We start from the raw sequence: 26,290 nt of genomic DNA, 5'->3' as shown, positions 1-26,290 counted from the left end.
ATAAGGGTCCATTTGGTTCCTAACTTTTGCTGGGGACCCCTGGAACTACCTCAAGATCCCCGGCGGTCCCCAGAGCCCAGACCCAATTTGGGACCAATGCATTACAGGACTGGAGTTATTTTTGTTACTGTAACTTGTCGTGAAGGTGAGACGCCAAGCTCGTCAGCTCCAGAGAAACATTGCAGTTTATATAGTTCATACCTGGAAGCTGGATGGAGGAGTAGTGTGTACTGTAGGTCTAATCTCTGCTGTGCACAGGCGGGGGATTTCTTTATGAAACTGCACATTAGCAACCATGGTCCTTTGAGCTTCTGATACGCGAAGCAAAGCACATGCGTTTTGTTTTGGTAGCCTTCCCTACAGCCACGCTGTTGCTAACGTTAATGCACTCATAGAAGATGTAACTGAGAAAGTTTTATGACGGCAATAAAACAATTTAGTAGTCCGAAGCAGTCTCTGTTTACCACACGTGCCTGCGTGCATGTGTGTGTGTGAGAGAGAGAGATAGAGAGAGAGGAGGGGGGAGGCGAGCGAGAGTCGAGAGACGGAGACAGAGAGCGAGAGGGAGAGAATTTGGCGAGAGGGGGGAGGCAGCCGAGGCACCGAAAGAGAGAGAGAGAGAGAGAGAGAGAGAGAGAGAGAGAGGGAGAGAGAGACCTAGCGCTGCCTAAGTTAAGCATATGCAGGCAGACAGAGTCTGAGTACACAAAAAAATCAACTGCTGCGTTTCACAAATCTATTGGTGTTAATCTGCCATGCGCTACAAAGATTTGTCGTGCGCGACAGCGTCCTGAGTTGTGCGCGGGCGCGCATGCGCGCAGCTTAGAGGGAACATTGCTCTCAATACTTCACTATGTAACAGTTTTTAACTTTAGCTAGTCTTATTTTGTTGTTTCTGTGCTTATATATCCGTATCTGTGTGTGTCATTTAATTGTTGATTTGTGTGTGTGTAATCTCGAAAGCTGCAAACCTTAATGCTCATTTTGAGAAGGTTTCAATCAATCAATCAATCAATCAATCCAAATGCACTAGTCCTGCACAATTTATCGCTATCGTATCGTTATCGAGGTATGACCATGCACAATATCGGTATAGAAAAAAGACAACGCTGGGCGATATATCATCCATATTGTTGCCCATATAGTTGATGCCTTTTGCTACACATAGAATATCAGATAACAAGTGTGGGAACCTAATAGCACTTCAAATCAAGAGATATTGACTTGTTGTGATGTCTTTGAATAATGCTTGGTTTTCACTGATGCAACACTACAAATACTGAATATGAAGTGTAAGGCAATATCGTATATCATATCAATACTGACATATTTGGCATAAATAAGATGATAGGACATTGTCCATGTCGCGCGCACACACGCCCGCGCACACGCCCGCCCGCCCGCGCACACACACACACACACACACACACACACACACACACACACACACACACACACACACACACACACACACACACACACACACACACACACACACACACACACACACACACACACACACACACACACACACACACACACACACACACACAGTGGAGGTAGGACGGCCCACTTGGGGAATGGGGAAGGTTCCCGGGCTCGATAACCGGCTCCCCCGTGTCAAGTGTCAAAGAGTCCTTGAGCAAGACTCTGAACCCCTAACTGCTCCTGATGAGCAGGTTGGTGCCAAGCATGCTTGGTTTCCACTGCTATCAGTGTGTGAATGTGTGAACGCGGTCTTTTGGTAACGGCGCAATAGGAATGCACCATTTAACCTTTTTTTCTGTAAAAACACTGTCATACATGCACATGCACAATAATGCCTCTATCATAAATTGTATACACAAACACACACACAAGAGCAGCTCCTAAAAAAAAATACTTTGCTTTCCTGTACTTCAATTTTACGGTGGTGCAATTGTACGGTGGCGCACGCACACACACACACACACACACACACACACACACACACACACACACACACACACACACACACACACACACACACACACACACACACACACACACACACACACACACACACACACACACACACACACACATGCACACACACACACACACACACACACACACACACACACACACACACACACACACACACACACCGGTGCAAACTAAAGTTAAAAATGACCCCACACCAAACGGAGCCCAGAGCGTGGTGGTGGTAGCCTCCCAGAGGACCATAAACAGAGGCTGGTTCCTCTGACCACACAGAGAGTGGAACCTATAATCGGGGGCCCAATATCATCCTGCCTGGGAAGACACATCACACAATGTGCCCGTCTTAAAATAGTAGCGTGTGGTTGTGGGGAGGAGAGCAGGGCACAGCCAGACAGGGCAGGGCCAAGGTGGAGTCTCTCTGCATGTTGTTATTGTGGCCACACAGAAAAAAATAAAAAGAAACTGGCCCTTGTGCTCACGCAGCTGAAACTCCTGCTCACTGTTGTAGCCAATCGTCGTTGTCAAAAAAAATGGGTTACAAAAATCGTGGTTTAAAAATAGAAGAAAGAAAAAAAAGTTTGATTTTGTACAATCTCATCTCAATACTAACAACAAGCTCACACGTTGTGAGCTTGTTAAAAATACAGACTAATTCTACTGTGTAACATGGCTGCGATCCCTACACAGCTCATCACATAAATCCAGTTCATTGGGTTCGTGTGGGAGTCTTGGGTTTCAGGGGGCGTCAGATTATTCATCCTAAATAAACAGAACTGTGCATTTATTTAATATGATTTCATTTACATGTCCTGGCTGCTCTTCAAAAAGAACAGCTCATCTTTATGATCCAGTTTGATACACAGATTAAATGGACCACGTCATGAAAACGGAAAATTCCACGTCGGTCAATATCAAAGAATCATCATCAGCTTCATCAAATCATGAGACATGAATCAGTTTTGTTTCGTCATTATTTAACGATTTCGTCAAAGGCTTCCTTATCACATTAAGACTGGGAAAGCATTATTCCCAGTCATTATTTTATGCTTTAACTGTTAAAAAATAGCAGATATACAAGCGCACAGCGCGGCACCGAGTCCCACGCTGTGAGCTTGTAGATCTGCCATTTTTGAGAAATCGTCTTTGAAAATTTTGACCCGATTGTATAAAGTGTCTTCTAAATCCTTCTAATGTTTTTTTTTTTTTTTTTTTTTAAACCTATGTTTCCATGTCAGTGGTTCTCAAACTCTTTCATGTCAAGGACCCCCAAAATGATATGCATTTGGCCACAGACAACCATCTCAAAATATTCAGTTCCAGGGACCCCCAGAAGCAAATATTTGACATGACACTGGCTTTGTTTCCACGTTATTTTAACGTGTTTTTAACGCCAAGGGCTTCCTTAAGGTTAAACCACTCTAAGAGACAAGCTGCGGGATGAATAATTGTGGGGGGACCTTAAAATCGAAGTGATTCTTTGTTATTTCCTTTTCCTCCAACGCATGTTAAGTTCCATCTTTCACTATGACAAGAAGAAGACATCACAGACTGGGAGTCACCTTTCATTTTGAGGCCACGGTTCAAAGCACCGGCATTAAGAAGACGTGCTCTGGACCGATCCCCCCGCGAGACCGGAGTATTATCCCACTGTCATCATCATCATCATCATCATCATCATCACCATAATAATGATAATAATGATAATGGATTGCATTTTTATAGCGCTTTTCTAAGCAAGTTGCGAACTCAAAGCGCTTACAATGTTCCATTCATTCATACATTGGGACCATCATCATCATCGTCACCGGTCCGGTATGCAGGAATATTTCACCTCAGGATCTCTTAAAACTCGTCAGGATTTAGGCTAACAGATCACAGGATTTAGGCCAACAGATCACAGGATTTATGCTAACAGATCACAGGATTTAGGCTAACAGATCGCTGCTAGTCTACAGACAATCCCGAACTGAAATCAGAACCACAAAAAGAAAAACATCCCCTCTCTTTATCGTCAACCTGAACCCAGAAATAAATGTCATTACTTAGCAATCTTGTATCAGTAGCACTGCCTCTGTTTTTTTAACGCTGTGTGGCCTGTGCTGTGACAGCACAGCACAGCAGAGCACAGCACAGCACAGCACAGCACAGCACAGCACAGCACAGCACAGCACAGCACAGCACAGATGTACCACTGTACGTTTCAGCAGAAAACGCCGGCTCTCCCATCATAGGCTGTGCTGTGATCAGGCCTGTACTAGTGCACAGACCAGGGAGGCTACTGTACCGTACTGTACTGTACTGTACTGTACTGTACACAAATGTCACACAAGACACTCATCCATTAAAGCGGTGCGCTGAAACGGAAAGAATATAAGGGCCTGAAGGCAGGCAGAGAGAGAGAGAGAGAGAGAGAGAGAGAGAGAGAGAGAGAGAGAGAGCCTGTGCGCACCAAGCATCCATCCAACCAGCTCCCCTCCCCTCCCCCCTCCTCTCCTCTCCTCTCCTCTCCTCTCCTCTCCTCTCCTCTCCTCTCCTCTCCCCTCCCCTCCCCCCTCCTCTCCTCTCCTCTCCTCTCCCCTCCCCTCCCCCCTCCTCTCCTCTCCTCTCCTCTCCTCTCCCCTCCCCTCCCCCCTCCTCTCCTCTCCTCTCCTCTCCTCTCCTCTCCTCTCCTCTCCCCTCCCCTCCCCCCTCCTCTCCTCTCCTCTCCTCTCCCCTCCCCTCCCCCCTCCTCTCCTCTCCTCTCCTCTCCTCTCCCCTCCCCCCTCCTCCCCCCTCCTCTCCTCTCCTCTCCTCTCCTCTCCTCTCCTCTCCTCTCCTCTCCTCTCCCCTCCCCCCTCCTCCCCCCTCCTCTCCTCTCCTCTCCTCTCCTCTCCTCTCCTCTCCTCTCCTCTCCCCTCCCCCCTCCTCCCCCCTCCTCTCCTCTCCTCTCCAGAACAGCGGGTGATGACAATAGCTTCTTCTAAAACCAGGGCAACGCCAACATAACCTGACAAACCCCCGGCTCCTCCTTAAAGCCAAAGCTCTCCTCTCTCTCTGTGCCCGTATAAACACTGCCACACAGGAGGGGGTGAGGTGGGGGTGGGGGTGGGGGTGGCAAGGGGGTCGTGGATGTTGTGGACGACGTGGCACTGACTGGCTAGTTAATCCATTCAGAACGGGTACACATTATTGTGTATCATTATTGTATGCTTTAGCTATTGAAAAATAGCAGATATACAAGCTCACAGCGCGGCACCGAGTGCCACGCTGCGAGCTTGTAGATCTGCTATTTTTTTTTTAAATCGTGAAAATTAGAATGTTGACCCGATTCTATGAGTGTCTTTTGAATCCTTCTAAGATTTTTTTTTAAAAACTCTATGTTTCTATTGTCAGCAATCTGGCCGGCCATCGTCAAAGAAAAGGTCCTTTTCACTTCAGCTCAGCTCAGTTAGTCTGTTCTTGAGAGACGACTATTATATGTCAGTGGTTCTCAAACCTTTTCATGTGAAGGACCCCCAAAATGTTACAAACGTTCGCTTTGAAAATACATATATTCAAAGATGTGCACAAGATTTTCACGACTTCTTTCAAAAATAGCAGATCTACAAGCTCGCAGCGCGGCACTCGGTGCCGCGCTGTGAGCTTGTATATCTGCTATTTTTCACTGGTTAAAGCATTCAATGATTCTAGGCCTGAATGGGTTTAAGTGGCTACGGCTGCGTTCAAATGGGTCAAAACTACAAACCCAGCCTGGCCTGCCCTCTCCTCCTGCCCGTATGCCCACCCTGCCCGCCCTGGGCATCATCAGCATCACGGCACCCCCCCCCCCCCCCCCTCCTCTTCTATAAGCTATAGAGCCCTGGGCATCATCAGCATCACGGCAGCCCCCCCCCCCCTCCTCTTCTATAAGCTATAGAGCCATTACGACGCACGTCAGAGACCGACGCACAACGACGCTCACAGATGGAGTAAGCGGCGTCTCGACGCGGCCAGTGAAGACGACACCACGGCCTCAATCACCACATCACATACACTGCCCTGCATGCAAGGGTGTCACACCACCTTCTGGGGCCCTGCTGGGTACACGGTTGGATTCGTTCACATCTTGTGCTTTTAACTATCGAAAAATAGCAGATATGCAAGCTCGCAGCGCGGCACAGATCTGCTATTTTTGAAGAATCGTGAAAAAGTCTTTGAATATTTCAAATCCTTCTAAGGTTTTTTTTTTTGAAAAACCTATGTTATGTCAGTGGTGGTCAAACTTTTTTCATGTGAAGGACCCCCAAAATGATTTGTATTTGGCCCATGGACCCCCCCCCTCCATCTCAAAATATTTAGCTCCAGGGACCCCCCCTCCCAGAAGCAGAATTTGAGTTAAAAATGGTACAAAAAATAGATTTGCACACATTTTCACGACGTTTCAAAAATAAAAATAGCAGATCTACAAGCTCAGAGCGAGGTTGTATTTCTGCTATTTTTGAATAGCTCAAGTATAAAATAATTCCAGGCCCCACCACCACCTTGGGCCCTGGTAACTCAGTCCCACTTCCCCCCCCACCCCCTTGTGACGCCCCTGCCTAGGAGGACGGAACGCACAGATGCGAATCCCATCGATAAAAATGATCAAATATAATAAAAACATTTGACTCAGAACATTCTGCGTGGCGTGGATGCTTTCTCATGGAGCTGTGAGACCAGAACCCAGGCATCCTATAATGTCGTTCCGCTCGGCTGCTTACTCACACACAGAGGCTACAGAGAACCCTTTAAGGTTGCCACCCTTTGCCCGCTTGCTTGCTATACTCACATATAGGCGGGCGAGAGCGGCGAGGAGCGCGAGGTCTTGAGCACGGGCACGGGGAACTTCCAGCTAACGGGCGAGCCGCTCTTCCATTTCAACGGCATGTTTGGGTCTCCGTCCGTCAGTCACCACAGCGCCGCCACAGAGGCAGCGGTACCGGCAACAACAACAACGATGGCAGAGGCAGCAATAGAGGAACAGGAGATGAAGTCGAGGAGCATTTCCACGAAAAGGCTTCCGAAGAGGAGGACTAGATGTTGAGGAGGCAGCCGTCCTTCCATCCCACTCTGAGCCCCACTGCTGTCCATGGGAGAGGAGAGGAGGAGGCAGTAGCAGCGGTGGTAGCGGAAATAGCAGTAGTCGAGGCAAGGCAGGTGGTTTAAAAATAAAGAGAGGAGGAGATGAGAGATGCAGCAGCAGCTCTCACAGCCCAGCGCAGCGCAGCGCAGCAGGGCCGCTGCTGAAGGAGAAGAGGAAAAAACGCAGCAGGCTACAGTATTAGCCAGCTAGCTGCTACAGTAACACAGGCAGACCCAGAGGAAGAAGCCATCGCAGGGAATCCAGGGATAAATCTGATGACTGCTGCTGAGTGGATCTGCTGCCAGCAGCCACCGTGAGAGAGAGAGAGAGAGAGAGAGAGAGAGAGAGAGAGAGAGAGAGAGAGAGAGAGAGAGAGAGCCCCTCCCCACTCCTACTGTCAGGTCTGGTGGGGGGGATGAGAAGGGAGGGAGGGAGGGAGGGAGGGGAGGGGAGAACTCCCTCCTCCCTTCCCCTGACTGACTCTCTCATCCAGGGTTTAAAGCCCATATGTGCTCAGCAATAGTGCCACCTTGTGGAGAGCGGTGGTCGTTACAGCCCAGAGGGCTACAGTACAAACTGTGTGTGTCATCTTAGTGATGATTCTATCTAGACCATTAGTACATGCATGCCACATGAGGCCCCGGGCCGCATGAGGCCCCGGGCCCGCAGGTTAATATCAGAATACTGATATATTATTGATTTCAGCTGTTACATGTCCAAACATACAAACATGACCCGCTTTAATTACTTACTATATACTGTATGACTATAGTACAAAAAATATATATTTTTTTTATGTCCAAAGTATTTGTATTTAAGTCCATGAAGTTAACAGTATAACTAAGTATAACTAAATGCAGTCAGTCGCTCATTTGAAATTAAATACAAATTTTACTTTTCAGGATTCCAATAAAAATAAAAATAAATAGCAGATCTAATAGCTCAAAATGTGTCGCAGGTAGCAGATATACTAGCTCCAGCTTGTGGATCTGCTAGCTGTTTTTTTTTGGTTTGTTTTTTTATTTGTTTTAGACATATGAGGTTTTCCCCCCGACAGAGACCATTTAGTAGTAGACCCCAGAATTATTGGCATTTTGTCACATCAAGACAAAACCCCAAATCAAGCATTTAATTAGAAATGTTTAGGCAGCACTGGTGTAAATCTATAATTCTACTGTACACATAATGACAGTATGACACCTGACATGCAAAATAGCTGATTGCGACCGTCAGGTCACAAGTTACTATGTCCATCCGTCTGTTCGTCTGTGTCCGTCACTTCACGTCACGTCACACTTTTACCCCTAGTCTTATCTCTGCCACCGTTGCCCCTATCCATGCCAAACTTTGCACACACACTCCTTGGCTGCCAAACCACAACCTCCACCCCTCATTTCTCACATGGCCCTCTTCTAGCGCCACCATGAAACACATTTTTGGACACTGCTCCTACAGATTTTGCCCAAAGCGGTACACAGTATCTCTACAGTCATGTCATCAACATGGATCTGTCCCATTTCCCACATTCCCTCCTGATTGGCTACGATTGCCTTCTAAAGTTTGTGTTTGCGACCTGACGGTCACTTATCTCCCGATTAGGGAGTCTTACTGGTGTAAAAACGGACGACCTGTCACGCCGTGGTGCATTGTTGTGAGCTTGTAGATTAGGCTATTTTCTTCGGTTTTGTGAAACATTTTGAAAAGAAAATATGGTTTTCATCTACAGTATGATGTCTTGCCCAAAATTGGTTATGACAGTCTGTGGGTTTGTTTTATAAATATTTAACCAACCAAAGGCACCAACAGCTTGTGAGCTTGTTGAGCTACACCAACACATTGGCCCGTGTTCGGGACATGGAAGCCAGGCGCGGAGGGGAGGTGATATTTGTCACTGCATGTAATCCTACGAGCTGGGGGGGGGGGGGGGGGGGGCACCTGTCAGCGGGGAGAGTTGGGCAGAAAGAGGATCTACGTCCTCCCGGTGGGGGCTCCTCACTGGTGAGTCAGTGGGACACAACATTAGCAATACATTAAGGCTGGCCAATATATCGAAAATGTATCGATATTAGGGCATCAACGAAAAAGTCGACAAGTCGACTCAGTCGACTTCATTACACAAGTTGACTCCCACCAGAGAAAGTCAAAAGTCGAAGTTGAAAAAATAAATAAAAAATACTTTATATTGTGAAAATAGCAGATCTACATGCTCACAAAGCCTCACAATTTTCACAATTTCTGCCTCTATACATTTGACAATTTGGACAATGTTTAATTTGTCATTCTAGAGGTATTAAAAAGTCCTTAAATTGTCACTTGTGAAATGTGAAGATACCCTCTATACACTTAAACTTTATGTTGGTTTGTTTACTGTTGAGAGAGAAAACAATGTTTCACATTAAGTTAATCATCTGGGGACCCCCAAAATAATTAGGGGGGTCGTGTGTGATGTGATGATGTCATCAAACGATAAAGTCGACTTCAACTCAACTTTTTACTGAGTCGAGTCGACTTGCAAAAATCACAAGTTGTTAATGCCCTAACACACCAACGCATTGGCCCGGGGCAGGGAAGCCAGGGTGCGGAGGGGAGGTGATATTTGTCACTGCATGTAATCCTACCGGCTGTGGGGGAGTGTTGAGCGTAAAGGAGGATTTACGTCCTCCCGGTGGGGGCTCCTCACTGGCAGTAGGGCTGTCACCATTATGACATTTTACCCTGACTTTTAATTGTCACACAAATAATTGCAATTAACGCTTTAATTGTGTTTTTGTCGCTGAACACTGGAGCATATGTACACTCTGTGTACATGTGCCATGTGCTCTGAAGGTGCACATGGCACATGACGACAAATAACAAATATACAAAGGAATGACTGACATATTAAATAACTTTATTCTGTATACATTTATAGTGAGAATAGCCGATCTACAAGCTCACAACGCATCGCAGCACGATGCGTTTTTGAGAAAGTGTTTGAAACTATATGAACATTTCTCAACGTGGAAACGATGATGACGATTAATGCAAAATAATTGCGATTAGCTCAAATCACTGCGATTAGACGAGTAGGTCATAATTGTGGCAGAGGCCTGAGTGGCAGGTGAGTCAGTAGGTAGGGCTGTCACGATATGACATTTTACATGACGATTAATTGTCACTCAAATAATTGGCGATTAACGATTTAATTGTGTTTTTGTCGTTGATAATTACATTTCTGTTTGGCTTTTAGGCTTTGAAGTTGCACATGGTAGAAATGACACATAACCTGAATATACAAAGACATTACTGACATATTTGACAACTTACTACTTAAAAAATAACTTTGATAGTGGAAATAGCCGATCTACAAGCTCACAACGCGCCGCGTCGCGTCGCGTTGTGAGCTTGTAGATCGGCTATTTCCACAATGTTTGACCTTTTTTTGTAATATATGAAAATTTTTCAACATGGAAACGATTATGACGATTATGAAAAATAATCACGATTATGTAAAAAAAAATCACGATTAGACGATTATGTAATAATTGTGACAGCCCTATCAGTAGGATACAACGGCAGTGACAACAACATGTAAAAGATGTGTGGGGAGAAGTCACTGGCATGACAACAACTAAATTGAAAAATAAGAGGAAAACGAGAGCTTTTGACTGAATAACGAATGCAACACAGGTTTCTTCTTTCTTTGTTTTTTGGACATAATAGCTGGCAACAACATACATTACATTCCAATATCAATAACAGGGAAGCGATGCTCCTTGAAAAAACAATAACACAAAGAGATTTGTCCAAACGTGACACGTATACCAGAGCTCACGCTTTCAAGACACCCGTCTAATAAAAACACAGAGTGGAAGCTTGTTAAGCAGCACCGCCTGTCACACTGACATTCACACATTCTGCCTCATTAAAACATGTCTGTGTGATGTTAGACACCTTCATTAAAATAATGTTAGACACCTTCTCATTAAAATAATGTTAGACAGCTTCCCAGTGACAGGACAGGAGGCCTGTTAGGTTGCCATGGATACTGTTGATTACAGAACACACTCATTAAAGTGTGATAACCTGTTCATTTGATTAGAGACTGGTTAAAGTATGATAACCTGTTCATTTGATTAGAGACTGGTTAAAGTGTGATAACCTGTTCATTTGATTAGAGACTGGTTAAAGTGTGATAACCTGTTCATTTGATTAGAGACTGGTTAAAGTATGATAACCTGTTCATTTGATTAGAGACTGGTTAAAGTATGATAACCTGTTCATTTGATTAGAGACTGGTTAAAGTGTGATAACCTGTTCATTTGATTAGAGACTGGTTAAGGTATGATAACCTGTTCATTTGAATAGAGACTCGTTAAGGTATGATAACCTGTTCATTTGATTAGAGACTGGTTAAAGTGTGATAACCTGTTCATTTGATTAGAGACTGGGAGAGATTTGAATAGAGGCCCTCTTTAAGAAGTTACATTTACAATGACATGGTCCTGGTATAGAAAAATATTAAACAATGCCTGAAAAAGCATTTTTTTCATTCTGACAAATTGATACATTGAAGAAAAGGTGCCGATCTACAAGCTTTTGATCTGCAAGCTCACAACACATTGGTGAGCTGAGTAGAGAGCTTTTTCCAGAGAAGGGAATTTCAAACCCTCTGTAAATAACGTTTTCATCCACGTCACCCCTGAATTACCAAATCTTTGAGAATCTTATACACTACGTAAATATGCAAATCTTTCTCCCTAAGATATAGTTTATATCACAGAAGAATATTTGTTTCCATTAGAACTGACTGAAATTAACATTAAGCTTGACGTTTAAACTGAAGTGATATAGATGAATTCCAAATATTATCAAATTATTCTGAGGCCCCCCTGGACGGGCATCACAGCTCCCACTTTGGGAAACCATGTTCCAGAGCGCTGCAGTCAGCGTACAGCCGCACACACGCGCACACACACGCATGCATGCACGCACACACACACACTTACTTACAACTACTCTGGCTTTTGTGTGCGCCCTAAACTGTCTGAGGTACACGCAATAGGCAGATATTAAAATGAGCCCAGAAGTGATGAAAAGTGAAATATCCCTCTAAGTAGTATTCCCACAAGATGGCACTGGCGGCCGTGGCTGAGGAGGTAGAGCGGTTCCCAGTTCGATCCCGGGCTCCTCCAGCGTTAGAGTCCTTGAGCAAGACTCTGAATCTGAACTCCTAACTGCTCCTGATAAGCAGGTTGGTGCCTTGCATGTTACGTGTGGAACTGAACATCAACCAGGACCAGCACTAGGCCTGGGGCGGTATCGACATTTTGTTACCGCGATTACCGTCTTCCCATTTACCGCCGGTACTGCGGTAATTACCGCACCCCCGTATCTATTAATTAAGGTTCGGCGATAAGCCAAAATATTGCAATCATCTTCCCAAAAGTCGCCTCTCCACAGCCTGACTGCCCGAGTTATACTTCTCCGTACAGCACAGCGGGTATGGCTTTGAAAGGAGCAGATCTACAAGCTCACAACACATCGCATCCGTGACGCGTTCTGAGCTTTTAGATCTGCACTGTCGGGTTACCATAGTAACGTAGGCTAGCTACTTAGCTTTTCAGACACAAACAGCTGTGTGAACAAACCAGAAGAGGAAGGGTAGTCAGATCGTGTACAGTGATTCTGTAAACTCACGTCACGTCTCAACTCTCAAATCGCAGTGATTGAGTGCTGCTATATACAGGTTTTAGTTACAAGACTTGACAGAAAAGGTTATAAAATCGCCGACGCGCCGCCGGACGGGGCACAACGCGCAACGCGGTGGAAAAAGTAAAATAGTTTCATTTTCGGTTTTAGTCCACGCGGCCCGCGCTCCGCCAGAAATCCGTATGAATAAAAAAAGATATGCCACAACACAAGGTATGTATTAACATCCTTGTGTCGTGTGGATTACAGAGAAAGTTTACGCTGCTCTGTGCTGCTGTGCTGCCCTGTGTAGGTCTGACTATCTGTGTCTCCCAGTGTGGCTTCCAAACATGTGGTACACGGCCCAGAGCAGAGCGGCATGGAGCGCATGCGGTCCTCGCTTCTCCCGTTTTAAAACTTGCTTGTTTTCCAATAAAAAAAAAATACTTTTTTTTGTCTTTTTTTACCGCGGTAAGCACACTGACACCGCGGTAGACCTCGGTTTACCGCGGTACGGCGGTTACCGTGTCCAACCCTAACCAGCACATCACCAACCAGTGTCTGTACGTTAACTGCTGAGTGCATCAGAGAAGATAGCAGTCAGGAGGATGAGACTATAGCCGGCCACTGTCTGCCACCGACACAGAGAATTCCAAGACAAAAAGCTTGTAAAGCCTCTATCAGAGTCCAGGGTGAAGGGCTATTCACCACAAATTCTAGGTGATCAGCTATCCACCTAAAGTGAGGAAAAAAAGTGAAGGCCATCATAGTCAGTCACGGTGAAGTCCTATCACTGTGACTGACTGGTCTAGATCGACCAATCAGTGAACGGGGTGATGGGCCGATCTGTCTGAAAGTAAAAACAGAGAGATGTGTCGGGGTTCGCGGTGGAAAGCTCTTCACCGCGAGTAATGACGCAATGTTGTAGTTTTATGACTTAAAAAGACTACACCGCGGTGGATAGCTCTTCACCGCGGTGCCTACTATGATAGGGGCTTAATACGGAAACCAACACACGGGCATGGATCAAGAGAACGCTACAGGATTTACTAAAGAAAGATGCTGGTGCAGAAAGCACGATGGAGAACACAGATGACTGGGGACGCCGATTAGGGCTGCCACGATTACGACATTTTACATGACCATCAATTGTGACTCAAAAATAGCGATTAACGATTTACCTGTTTGACAACTTTATACTTAAAAAAGGACATTGATCGTGGAAAGAGCCGGTCTACAAGCTCACAACGCGTCGCATCGCAACACATTGTGAGCTTGATTCAACATGGAAACGATTATGACAAAATAATTACAATTATGTCAAATAATTGCGATTAGAGGATTATGTAATAACAGGCCTAACGCCGATGGAGGGTTTGTCTGAGGACAACCTAGAACATGCATAGGCAACTGACGGCCCGGGGGCCACATGTGGGCCCCACCTTCACTTAATGCGGCCCACAGGTTAATATCGGAATACTGAATATATTATTGATTTCAGCTGTTACAATTACAACCATGATCTGCTATAATTCCGTCAGTCTATTTGTAGCTTAATAACTAGTATAGTAGTATTAAAATGTATTTTTTTGTATGTCCAATGTATTTGTATTTAAGTTCATAAAGTTAACATGAGTATATAACTAAATGCGTTGGAAATGTAATCAAAATGTTAACATTTCAGGATTCCAATTAAAAAATAACAAAAAGAAAATTCAGGATTCCAATTCAAAAGAAGCAAAAATAGCCGATCTACAAGCTCAAAACACATCTTGCAGCGCGATGTGTTTTGAGCTTGTAGATCAGCTACTTTTGCTTCTTTTGTATGACATACTAGAATGACAAAGTAGGACGTAGCAATATGCATTGTGGCCCTCTGGAGTGAAGGTGGAAATATAGTGGCCCTTGCCATCATCAAAGTTGCCCACCTCTGACCTAGAGAGTGTGTGTACTGTGTATGAATGGATGAATGTAATGCACACTCATTGTAAAGCGCTGTATAAATGCACCATTTACCACAAGACTGGTTGCAATGGAGTTTTTGGTCTACCAAAAACAAGCCCAAAATAAGTGATGTTGCAAGATCACACACATACAACACTTGGGAAAAGAATGTGGCAACAAAAAACTAAAAATACACACCAACTGAAAAGACCACTTTAAGTCAGATAATAGGAAGCTGAACTCTGGGAGTACAAACAATCTGTTATTTGAATTCTAAGATCTCTGTGCTCCTGAAGTTATAGTGTTATACAGAATAATAAAGAGGAGCTCTGAATTCAGGAAACCCAGGAGGCCATCAGGACCAAAACATAATCAAGTGAAGGAAAGACTAGCATCTCCCCATGGCAAAAGGAATATGCATTTGGTCTAGTGCTAAGTGGTTAAGATGTTGTTCCTCACATACCTGGAATTCATTCAGGGTTCCCACACATCTTTACCAATTAATTTCCAAAACTTTTCCAAAACTTTTCCAGAATATTTAACCCCATTTCCAGGACTATATAACAATAATTCAGCTCAATAACGAGTGGCTTACTCCTATGCGCAATGCCCAAAGACAGGTAGTATAGTGTTTGCCAGTGGTTCTCAACCTTTTTCAGGCCGTGACCCCTGAAATAATCACATGTGAACTGGGGACCTTCCCACCCTGACGAGCACTAAGAGTAAAGGGATTTTGTATAACACGGTTTTATTGTGAAAATAGACGATCTACATGCTCACAACGCCTCGCGTTGCGAGGCGTTGTGAGCATGTAGATCTGCTATTTTCACTATTTCTGCACTCAAGTATACTTCTCTTGTTTTTCTTTTTTTTCTTTTAATCGGACATATCAATTTTGATAAATCAAAACTGTACCTGTTTTAATTGATGTTCATAATTCATGTAATGGAATTTTCTTTTGATCATTTGTTTTATTCATTTACATATTATGTATTCTCATTTCCTTTGCATATTGTTGTTGTGTTTTGTATAACTGTGTTATGTTAATGTGTTGTAATCACTGCTGAAAAAGAGTGTACCAGCCCTGCAGTGTTTTACCGAGAACGAAATAAAGGTTGAAATTAAATGAAATAGACTTCCGTGTGGGAGACCGTGTGTGTGGGAGAACCGGGTTCGAATCCCAGGTGTTACATCCACACACAACAAACTGACCTCCTGTCTTTATTTTTTCTATTGAACCAAAAGTGAACAATGAAAGTGTCGCCCAACGTTTCGGCTTCATCAAGTTGACTTGGGGCGAAAGTTAACGTTATTCACTTTTGGATAACTTAAAAAACACAGGGGAAAAGATAATGAACCTGTATCGTGATATGCATCGCATCGTGACTGAGGTTATAGGCAATACCCAGCTCTAATACAGATTGGTCAAAATAAAGTCCATTTGGTTCCATTCGTACACTCTCAGAGTTATGGGTGTCTGTCTGTGGCCTGCCTAATGCATAACAAACTGAGGGTCCTTGAAATGAAAATAAAGTTTGAGAAAGTTAGAAACACTGGTTTAAAAAAAAAAAAAACTTAGAAGGATTTAGAAGACACTTACAGAATCGGGTCAAAATATCCAAAGGCTTGAACAAATTTTCACGATTTAAAAAAGAAATAGCAGATCTACAAGCTCAGCAGCGCGGCACTCAGTGTCGTGCTGTGAGCTTGTAGATCTGCTATTCTTTAATAGTTAAAGCATAAAATGTGTAATAATGCATATCCGACCTAAATAGCTTAAAGTAGCCGCACTAACGAGCAATCATGGACAAAATGGCAAAAAGGAGCGATTAAGAACTAGCGGTATCTCCCAAAATCCCAACATAAAGAACTACATAAAGAACTAGCGGTATCTCCTAACATAAAGAACTAGTGGTATCTCCTAACATAAAGAACTAGCGGTATCTCCTAACATAAAGAACTAGTGGTATCTCCTAACATAAAGAACTAGTGGTATCTCCTAACATAAAGAACTAGCGGTATCTCCTAACATAAAGAACTAGTGGTATCTCCCAACATAAAGAACTAGTGGTATCTCCTAACATAAAGAACTAGTGGTATCTCCCAACATAAAGAACTAGCGGTATCTCCTAACATAAAGAACTAGCGGTATCTCCTAACATAAAGAACTAGTGGTATCTCCTAACATAAAGAACTAGTGGTATCTCCTAACATAAAGAACTAGTGGTATCTCCCAACATAAAGAACTAGTGGTATCTCCTAACATAAAGAACTAGTGGTATCTCCCAACATAAAGAACTAGTGGTATCTCCCAACATAAAGAACTAGTGGTATCTCCCAACATAAAGAACTAGTGGTATCTCCCAACATAAAGAACTAGCGGTATCTCCCAACATAAAGAACTAGTGGTATCTCCTAACATAAAGAACTAGTGGTATCTCCTAACATAAAGAACTAGTGGTATCTCCCAACATAAAGAACTAGGTCCTAACATAAAGAACTAGTGGTATCTCCCAACATAAAGAACTAGTGGTATCTCCCAACATAAAGAACTAGTGGTATCTCCCAACATAAAGAACTAGTGGTATCTCCCAACATAAAGAACTAGTGGTATCTCCCAACATAAAGAACTAGTGGTATCTCCCAACATAAAGAACTAGTGGTATCTCCCAACATAAAGAACTAGTGGTATCTCCCAACATAAAGAACTAGTGGTATCTCCCAACATAAAGAACTAGTGGTATCTCCCAACATAAAGAACTAGTGGTATCTCCCAACATAAAGAACTAGCGGTATCTCCCAACATAAAGAACTACATAAAGAACTAGCGGTATCTCCCAACATAAAGAACTAGCGGTAGTTCTTTATCTCCCAACATAAAGTAAAGCTTTTCTCCAAAGCAAGATTAAAGAGCTGTGAAACGGAGCTCACTTCATCCCAACCCCGAGGCCAGCAGAGAGAGGTTGATCATTAAATATGCAAAAGCACTGAAAGACACGTTTATTTTAACTACAGGACATGAACTCTAGACTCCCTGTTCTGTCCTAGCAGATCTACTGTACAAGCTCACACGACCAGATCGGTGTCCGCCCTGAGATTGGGAAAGTCAGGGGTTAGATTTCCCGGCCAGGTCAAAGCAAAGACCATATAGAAATGGGGGTTTGTTCGAGAATGTGAGGCAAGTAATGGATTTCAAAGCATTCTGAAACGGAAAACAAAATACTTCAGACACTTCAACGAGAAACTGGATGTTTGGTTATAAGACAAACTCCATTAAAACAGAGTAGACGCACGCACGCACAACAGTCCGAGATGTTTCCTATATGGAGGAACAGTTACGACTAATTAAATCAAAACCAGGTCGAGTGCCAGCTGTGCGATGCCAAGTAGCCCTACAACAACCACACATCAACAACACACACGCACACACACACACACACACACACACACACACACACACACACACACACACACACACACACACACACACACACACACACACACACACACACACACACACACACACACACACACACACACACACACAGTTTACAGTTTAGGCATTTAGCAGACGCTTTTAATCCAAAGCGACTTACAATAAGCAGATACAACATCGCAATAATAAACAAGATAATAGGTCAGTACATTAACAGCAATATAACAATGTAAATGGATATCTATCTAGAGAAAAACACAATATAATCAAGTTCTAAAGAAACCTAACAAACAAATGTTAACTAGCTTCATGTATGGTCATTGATTTTACTGTAGTGCTAAGGGTTTAGGTGGAGTCTGAAAAGGTGAGTCTTCAGTCCACGGCGAAAGCTAGCGAGTGAGTCCGTTGTTCTAAGTGCGACAGGGAGTTTATTCCACAACTTGGGAGCCAAGAGGGCAAACTGTCTCGGACGAGTGGATTTTTGCCCTGGAGTTTTTAGCGAGGGTTCGGTCAGCATCCCTGTGTTGGCTGATCTAAGTGAACGAGTGGGGGTGTAGGGGTTGATCAGCTTTTGGAGGTATGGAGGACACACACACAGGTGTAGACAAAGCATGGTCCAAACACCGGTAACTAAAGAGACTTCACAACAAGCTGTCCGTTTACTAGCATCAGTGTAAGATGAGATCTCATACAGGAGGTGAATCACGAAGATGTAATGCATGTGTAACAGTGGGAATGATCAATTACGTTCAGTTAGAATATAATTACACAAATTGTGTAGTTAATTTGTGCCTCTACCCAACTTTATTCTCTGTGGTGTGTGTGTGTGTGTGTGTGTGTGTGTGTGTGTGTGTGTGTGTGTGTGTGTGTGTGTGTGTGTGTGTGTGTGTGTGTGTATATAACAACATAACAATTGGCACGTGGCACGTTGAGAGCCTGTCGATTGGCTATTATCTGAAAACAGACTGAAAAGAAAGAATGTCTGAAAACAGACGTTTAACATGAATCCAAAATGTAGTGGTGGTCCCTGCCTGCATCTCTATCTCAGCTAAGGGGGTCCTTGTCCTGACAACACATTGAAGACCCCTTGTTTTAATCAACCGTCCCAAAGCGGCGTGGCTCGAACCACACGGTCGGACACACAGACAGCCCTCATCACAGAACATCACGCCGTGACCTGTGAGTAACCGACGGCTTTTCCATTTACTGCGGGCCAGCTGAGCCAATCAACATTATGAAGGATCATTCTGAAGAGCCCGGGTTTAGTGCCGGAGCCTTTGATTGCTCGCCACTCTTGAAAAGGATGATGAGGAATCATTGAGGGCGCAGCCAGCCCTGCACCGCTCACACAGAACTAGCGGGGTGCCACAATACTGAACCCAACCGGTATACCGAACCGAATGGCCCTGTACCGAACTGAACAGCCCATAGTCCCATACCGAATGAACCGAATGTCTTTATTTTTTTGGGTGGCCACATAAAAACATAATTGTCTCCACCAGCCGAAGGCTGAGGGAGAGTATGTTTTCCCCTCCGTCCGTCCGTCCGTCCGTGCGTCCGTGCGTCCGTCCGTGCGTCCGTGCGTCCGTGCGTCCTCGCAGTTTGTGACCACCTAATCTCAGTCGCCGTTGGCCCGGACGCTGCCAAAGTGAGCACACACACTCCCTGGATGCCAATCTAGAACCTCTGCCCTACATTTTTCAAATGGGCCTTTTCTAGCGCCACCTAGTGGCCGATGTTCGCAAAACACATTTCGGTGCACTACTCTTACAGATTTTGCCCAAAAATCCTACAAATCGGTAGGCAGTATCTCCACAGTCATGTGATCGACACGGATCTGTCCGATTTTGCATATTCCATCCTGATTGGCTGAAATTGGCTTCCAAAGTTTGTAGGATTGAGCCGTTTGGTACAAAATGCCTCAAATCCCAAACGCAAAGTGCAATCATCATGAAATCGCGCACACACGTTCCCACTAGGTCGAAGAAGAAATGCCACTTAAATTTTTTGAAATCAGCCTTATGGTGGCGCTATAACAGGCCGATTTGTGGTTTTACCTATAACTCCACCGATCAGTTTCAAACTTTGTAAGCGCACTCCCTAGAGGCTAAGGATAAACCTTTGCCCTGCATTTTTCACATCAGCCTTTTATAGCGCCACCTTTGGGCCGACATATGTAAAACACATTTTTGGATATTACTCCTTGAGATTTTATGCAAAAATCACGCGAATCGGTACACAGTATCTCTATAGTCATGTGATCAAGTCCGATCAGTCTGATATTTCAAATTCCATCCTGATTGGCTAATATTAGCTTCCAAATTTCGCAGGATTGCTCCGCTTTTGAACAAAATGCCTCAAATTATCAACGCAGCTTGCGATTACCATGAAATTTGCCACACATATTCCCACTAGGTCAAGGAACAAATGCTACCTTTTTCACATTGGCCTGTTATAGCGCCACCATTAGGTAGACTTTAGCAAAACACATTTTTGGAACACAATGCTTCAAATCATGCATGCAGCGTCCGATTGCCATGAAAGATCTAAGGTGAGGAACATATGCCACCCTTTTTACATTGGCCTATTATACAGTAACACCACCAGTACGCACGGCCTGGTGGAGACCTGTGCTCGGAAGAGCACTGCTTCTAGTTTTAACTCTTTCTGTGCACTTTTTTGGAGAAAATCTTCCTCCTAGTATAATCATAATAACTGGTTATCATGTTTTAGGGGGGAAACAAATGATTGCACCCTCATCTTTAAAATTAACTGAACGTTTTGGATTCTTTATTTTTTTCATTTTCAATTTTTACCGCACCGAAACCGTGATACAAAAACCGAGATACGAACCGAACCGTGGGCTGACTGAACCGTGGCACCCCTACACAGAACGCACGACTGTACTGTAGCTAATTAAGCCACTTGTGTGCAAGATGAAGCCGTTATATTATTCATTTTTTAATACTACTCCTTTATGTTCACTTTTCAACCCTGAAATGTACTGTTCTAGCTGTAGTTATAGGCTGTATTTATGCACTTGCTGCTTGATGTTCGTGCATTGAAAATGGAACCGTTTATTTCTTTGTACCAATGTCCGGTAAACTGTAATTTTTACGGAAATTGTGGGCGGTATTGAGATATAATCTGTAGGCCATTTCCATTGTCAAAGGGGCATTATGAAGCAAAAATATGTTTTATAATATCTGCAGATTCTGTGATTCCTATTTCCTGGTATTGGCTACAAACAGAAGTACAACAACGGGTCAAATCCAACCACCATGGAACGGTCACCACATAAACATAACCTCAGTAAAACTATGTCTAAACCTAACCTTAACCTCAGTAAAACTATGTCTAAACCTAACCTTAACCTCAGTAAAACTATGTCTAAACCTAACCTGAACCCTCAGTAAAACGAATACAAGAATAAAAGAACTGCCGAATGGTCCACAGAATAACTTCGGGGTGAGTGTGTTCTGGGGCCTTCTGGTTACACATGATTACTTACAGAGTGGTAACAGTACGGTACCTGTCATGATTAATAACAGTGGTTAGTGGTACAGTACCTGTCATGTAGTCCGTTAGGCATCATGGTCTCCCCTCTGTGTATAGGGTGCTCCATGCCCTCTCCACAACCACACCTGGGAAAACACAAAGATGGACTTAGTATCTCTCCACCAAACAGACTACAGATTACTACAGACTGGCAGTCGAATGAAGTCGGGAGATCAAGTCGGTTGGACTGATGGTGTGAAAAAAGCTGCTGAATGCACCTGAGAGGCGACAGAAGGCTACTCTAGTGCTAAAGAAATAGCTGATGATTTACGATTCTGTCCCTATCGGGACGTAACTCGAAAGGCTGAAGCGGACTCTGCCATGTTCGGCACGGCAGTATCTCACGTGGCTCAACGCCACCTTAGACGGCACACCTTTGTCATCGCAACTGTTCCTAACCACTTCATAACTTAACGTTAGGGGCTGTAGTCTCTAGTCTGGTCTCACCAAACAGAGCGAGCATTCCGAAACGTCAGGGCGAGTGTTCAGTGCGCCAGCGTTCTGCACCGGCAAGTGAGTGGTCCGCCCACTGGGGGCGAGAGTTCGGGGCGAGTGGTCTGCTCGAAAAGATGGGGGCGTTCTGGTTACCTTCACAAAGTGTCACTCGCAACACGTCACTCCAAACGTGCTGCAATCAGCTATCATAGCTGATTGTCGTACGACAAAGTAGATAGAGCTTAAGTGAGCTAAATTGCCCATTTTCTATGTAGCTGTAAGAATTAGAATCAAAAGTCACTACACAAAATATTACACCGTTCAGGAGTTTGCAGCACTACCACACAGATGGTACGTTATTAAGGGTTCACTGTTATTACAGTTTTGAAGCATTCTATATCAATTATGTTGCCATGGTTGCGTTTTCATTCAACTTAAATAACTTTGCCCTGTGTTTACACATAAGAAAAAAATATATACATGTTTTCTACCCATCACTGGCCAAAACAGCCGATCTACAACAGTTTTGGACATACAAGGTTTCCACCCGACAACGACGATATGCTATAAATTAAGGGGCTGGGAGTGAAAATTATAATGTAGGGGTGCCTCGGATTAAAAGAAATATTTATGGAGTGCCCTGAGACAAAAAAGTTTGGGAACCCCTGATCAGCCGTTATCAGCCAGTGGAGTAATGTGATAGTGTTAGCTCTGCATTTTGGTGTTTCACTGTTTGTTTTCATAAATGAGGATGTTTTGAGGGCTCAAAACACAGGAAAAAATCACCAAAATACAGCTAGAGGGCAGTGCATCTCTGCAGGTCAACACAAGCACAAATGTAAACACAACACAAAGAATATATAGCATTCCTTTAAGAGCACAAATTCAACAATGTAATAATACACGTCTGATTTGTCGTTTTGCCTGTGTCTTTGTCAATCTAACTAGTGACTACATAACGCATCAAGTTAAAGCGAAAGGATAGAAAGTAGAAGAGTTTTTGAGTTTTCATACCATTAAGATATCTATCAAATTGGACAATTTGTAGCCTATACTCCATTTGAATAACAGCATCTAAAGTTCAGATGGCTTGCCTGTGCCTCGTTTAATGTAAACCAACATTCAACTAGCAGCGAAACAACGATATTAGTTTAGGTTGGACATGATAACAGCTACAGCAAGTTACACTAAGAATGGCCTTTGAATTCTCCAATATGACAAAACAAGTTAAACAACATGCTCAAAACAAACAACCAACAATCAATATCCGCTTCACAAAACAATACATACCGTAAATAGAACTGACCAAAACAGCCACTTCTCTATCAAAGACAAAATCTGTACATTTCAAATTCCAAAAATTGCCACTGTTTAGAACATATTTTTAACAATTGCATCCCTTCGCAAAACAACCTCTCCTACAATGTCACCAAGTCCCATTATCTGTGACGAGGAGGCCACAGCAAGCATCAGCCTATGAACTCATCTGCTCCAACCCTCTAGACAGCCATAGCCTAAAAATACAATCATGACATCAATCTGAGGCTGCTGCTGCCTACACGTGCTCAGATGGGCTGGCAATGAATAACGTTGGCATCTCTGGCTAAATACTTTGACATAATACCGTGGTTCTCAACCTTTTCAGCCTGCGACCCCCCAAAAATAATCATATTTTAACTGGGGAGTGGGGACCCCCCCCCCCCCCCCCCCACCCTGACGAGCACTAAGAGTTGAGGAAACACTGCTCTACACTGTTGAGAACACTGTTCTATAGTGAAAATAGCAGATCTACATGCTCACAACGCCTCGCAGCAAAATTTCTGCCTCTAATATTTGACAATTTGGCCAATGTGTAATTTGTCATTTTAGAGGTGTTAAAAAAGTCCTTACATTTTCACTTTAGAAATGTGCAGATACCCTCTATACACATAAACTTTATGTTGGATTGTTTACTGTTGAGTGAGAAAACAATGTTGCACGTTAAGTTAATCATCTGGGGACCCCCCCAAAATAATGTGGTGACCCCCCAGGGGGTCCCGAGCCACAGGTTGAGAACCACTGACATAATAGATCTGAAATCAGAAATATTGTGTTACTTATGTGACAGTTGTCACCAAAAAAAAGGTCGACTTTATCCGTTTGTAAACATCTCACAGGTCCATTTGGTTATATGTGTTTCTATCTCTAGTTTGTTACACTCATTTTGTTACACTGTCATTTGGTTACATTTGTTAAAACATGGTCATTTATTTGTACCTCTGAGGTGGTGACAGATGTAACCAAATGAACCCTTAACCAGCTACATTGTGTCAATTATTATAAGGTTAGTTCAGGCAATAACAACAAACAGCAACATCGACTGTATCCATTTGTAAACATCTAACAACAGGTCCATTTGGTTACATACGTTGGTTACACTGTGGTTACACTCTGGCTACAACAGTGTAGACACTCATATTGTTACACTGTCATTTGGCTACATTTGTTAAAACTCTCATTTGTGGTTACATTTGTTATTGCACTCCTAGTTTTGTTTATACACTATTATTTTGCTACATGCTTTTTTTTAACTCACTCTGAGAGAGAGAGGTGGTAACAGATGTAACCAAATGAACGCTTTGGTTACATTCTGTAATTATCTCGGGTTAACCAGCAACATTGTGTCAGTTATTATAATTATTATAGTATAATAACAACGTCCAGGGAGAAGGCTAGCATGTTGCTATGCTAACAGCTAACCCAGTGGAAGTGGATGACTTATTACAACCTAAACAAACCACTTTTTTCTCTTAACGTCGCTCTAACGTTAAAACAGCGACACTTTCCTCTCTCTCAACTTAAACTCAACCGAGCGAAAAACACGCCTTTTTCACGTCGAAAAAGCGACGAAGCTTTTTAATTTTTAAAGAGTTTGGTTTAATGTTTTATTTTTAGTATCTTTTTATAATAATAAATCCTTCCACTAAAACCTTTTCCCCAGTCCAGTCCAGTACCCGGGGAAAGCCTAGGTGGGTTTCCGCGGTCGCATCCGGTCTAGAGCCCGCCCCGCAGTCCCGGCCGTTTCCCCCGCACACATCAACGAGCCGGCCGAGGCTGTTTCCGTATCCGCTCCGGACCGGATGTGCACGTGAAACTCCAGAATAGGCCCCAACGGTGTGTTCTATTCCCCAACAACACATGACTGTGACATGGAGAGGGAGAGAAAAGCCTCGCGACGCCTTTTCACTTGTTGTTAAACTAAAACGCGGTGCCCACGCGCCGTCCCCACGCGAGAACACCCACGGCACGGGAAAAAGAGCAGTCCATACCTTCGAGTTATCGAGAGAAATGTCGATAAATCCAACCAGCCCTCCTTCCTTTGGGTTTTATCCTTCCCAAACAAACCAAACCCCCCCACCGCTCTCTCTCTCTCTCTCTCTCTCTCTCTCTCTAAATCCACTTAATGCCAGCCCCTGGTGGCCCCGCCCCCCTCCCGCCCATGTCCGTGGCCGTCCAGCCAATGGCGTGGCGGCTTGCTGGGACCCGCCGCAACACGCGCACTTGTTACTGGCGGAGCGCCCCTGTCAATCAATCTCTCCTTGGCCGTTCGGCTCCAAAACTTCCGTTACTAAAATAAAGTGCTTGTTGGAGAGGAGAGAAGTTCAGTTGAGTTGACTGACGGCCGTGTTGTGCTGCTGTCAATCACGCTGGAATTGATTATTATGTAGGCTACACTCACATAATGGAGTGTACATAATCAATAACCTCATAACCTAACCCTATTCTATAACCCATAACCCTATTCACAATCTTAACCTCAGTAAAACTATGTCCCTAAACTTATTTCTCATCTTATCCTCAGTAAAACAAATACAAGTAAACAAAAACTGAGCGGTTGGTGTGATGGTTGGCTAAAAGATAAATGGGCGAATGGGACTTTGGGTGAACTGACTTGTAACCGTAAAGGCCTGTTCTATGCTATAGCAAAAACTGATGGTATATTAAAATTGATATAATTTATTTTATTGTGTTTATTATTATTTTTATTTAATGTTTCAGGCTACTTTAGATCAGTGGTTCACAAACTGGGGGTTGGGACCCCACATGAGTTTTGGGGGGTCCCCAGATGAAGTGACAATTTAAGGACTTTTAATCCATCCATCCATCTTAAACCGTTTATCCGGAATCGGGTCACAGGGGTAACAGTTCCAACATTTCCAGAGTTC

At 43.7% G+C, this 26,290-nt stretch overlaps 1 protein-coding gene across 1 annotated transcript in view; it reads right to left on the bottom strand.

The window, feature by feature from the left end:
* klhl13 (kelch-like family member 13) overlaps positions 1-25,487 on the bottom strand; it is a 111,142-nt gene extending 85,655 nt beyond the window's left edge. The window contains exons 1-2 of the mRNA XM_080748872.1: positions 25,394-25,487; positions 21,662-21,736 (exon numbers count right to left, since the gene is read on the bottom strand). Of these exons, the coding sequence (XP_080604998.1) occupies positions 21,662-21,717 (56 nt within the window). The 5' untranslated portion in view covers positions 21,718-21,736; positions 25,394-25,487. The remainder of the gene's footprint in view (positions 1-21,661; positions 21,737-25,393) is intronic.
* Positions 25,488-26,290: the final 803 nt, after the last annotated feature.

The sequence above is a fragment of the Nannobrachium achirus genome, assembly GCF_963921795.1.
Source record: "Nannobrachium achirus genome assembly, chromosome: 19".
Lineage (NCBI taxonomy): Eukaryota > Metazoa > Chordata > Actinopteri > Myctophiformes > Myctophidae > Nannobrachium > Nannobrachium achirus.
The sequence above is the reverse complement of the archived record's forward strand: the minus strand, read 5'-3'. Positions and strand labels throughout refer to the sequence as shown.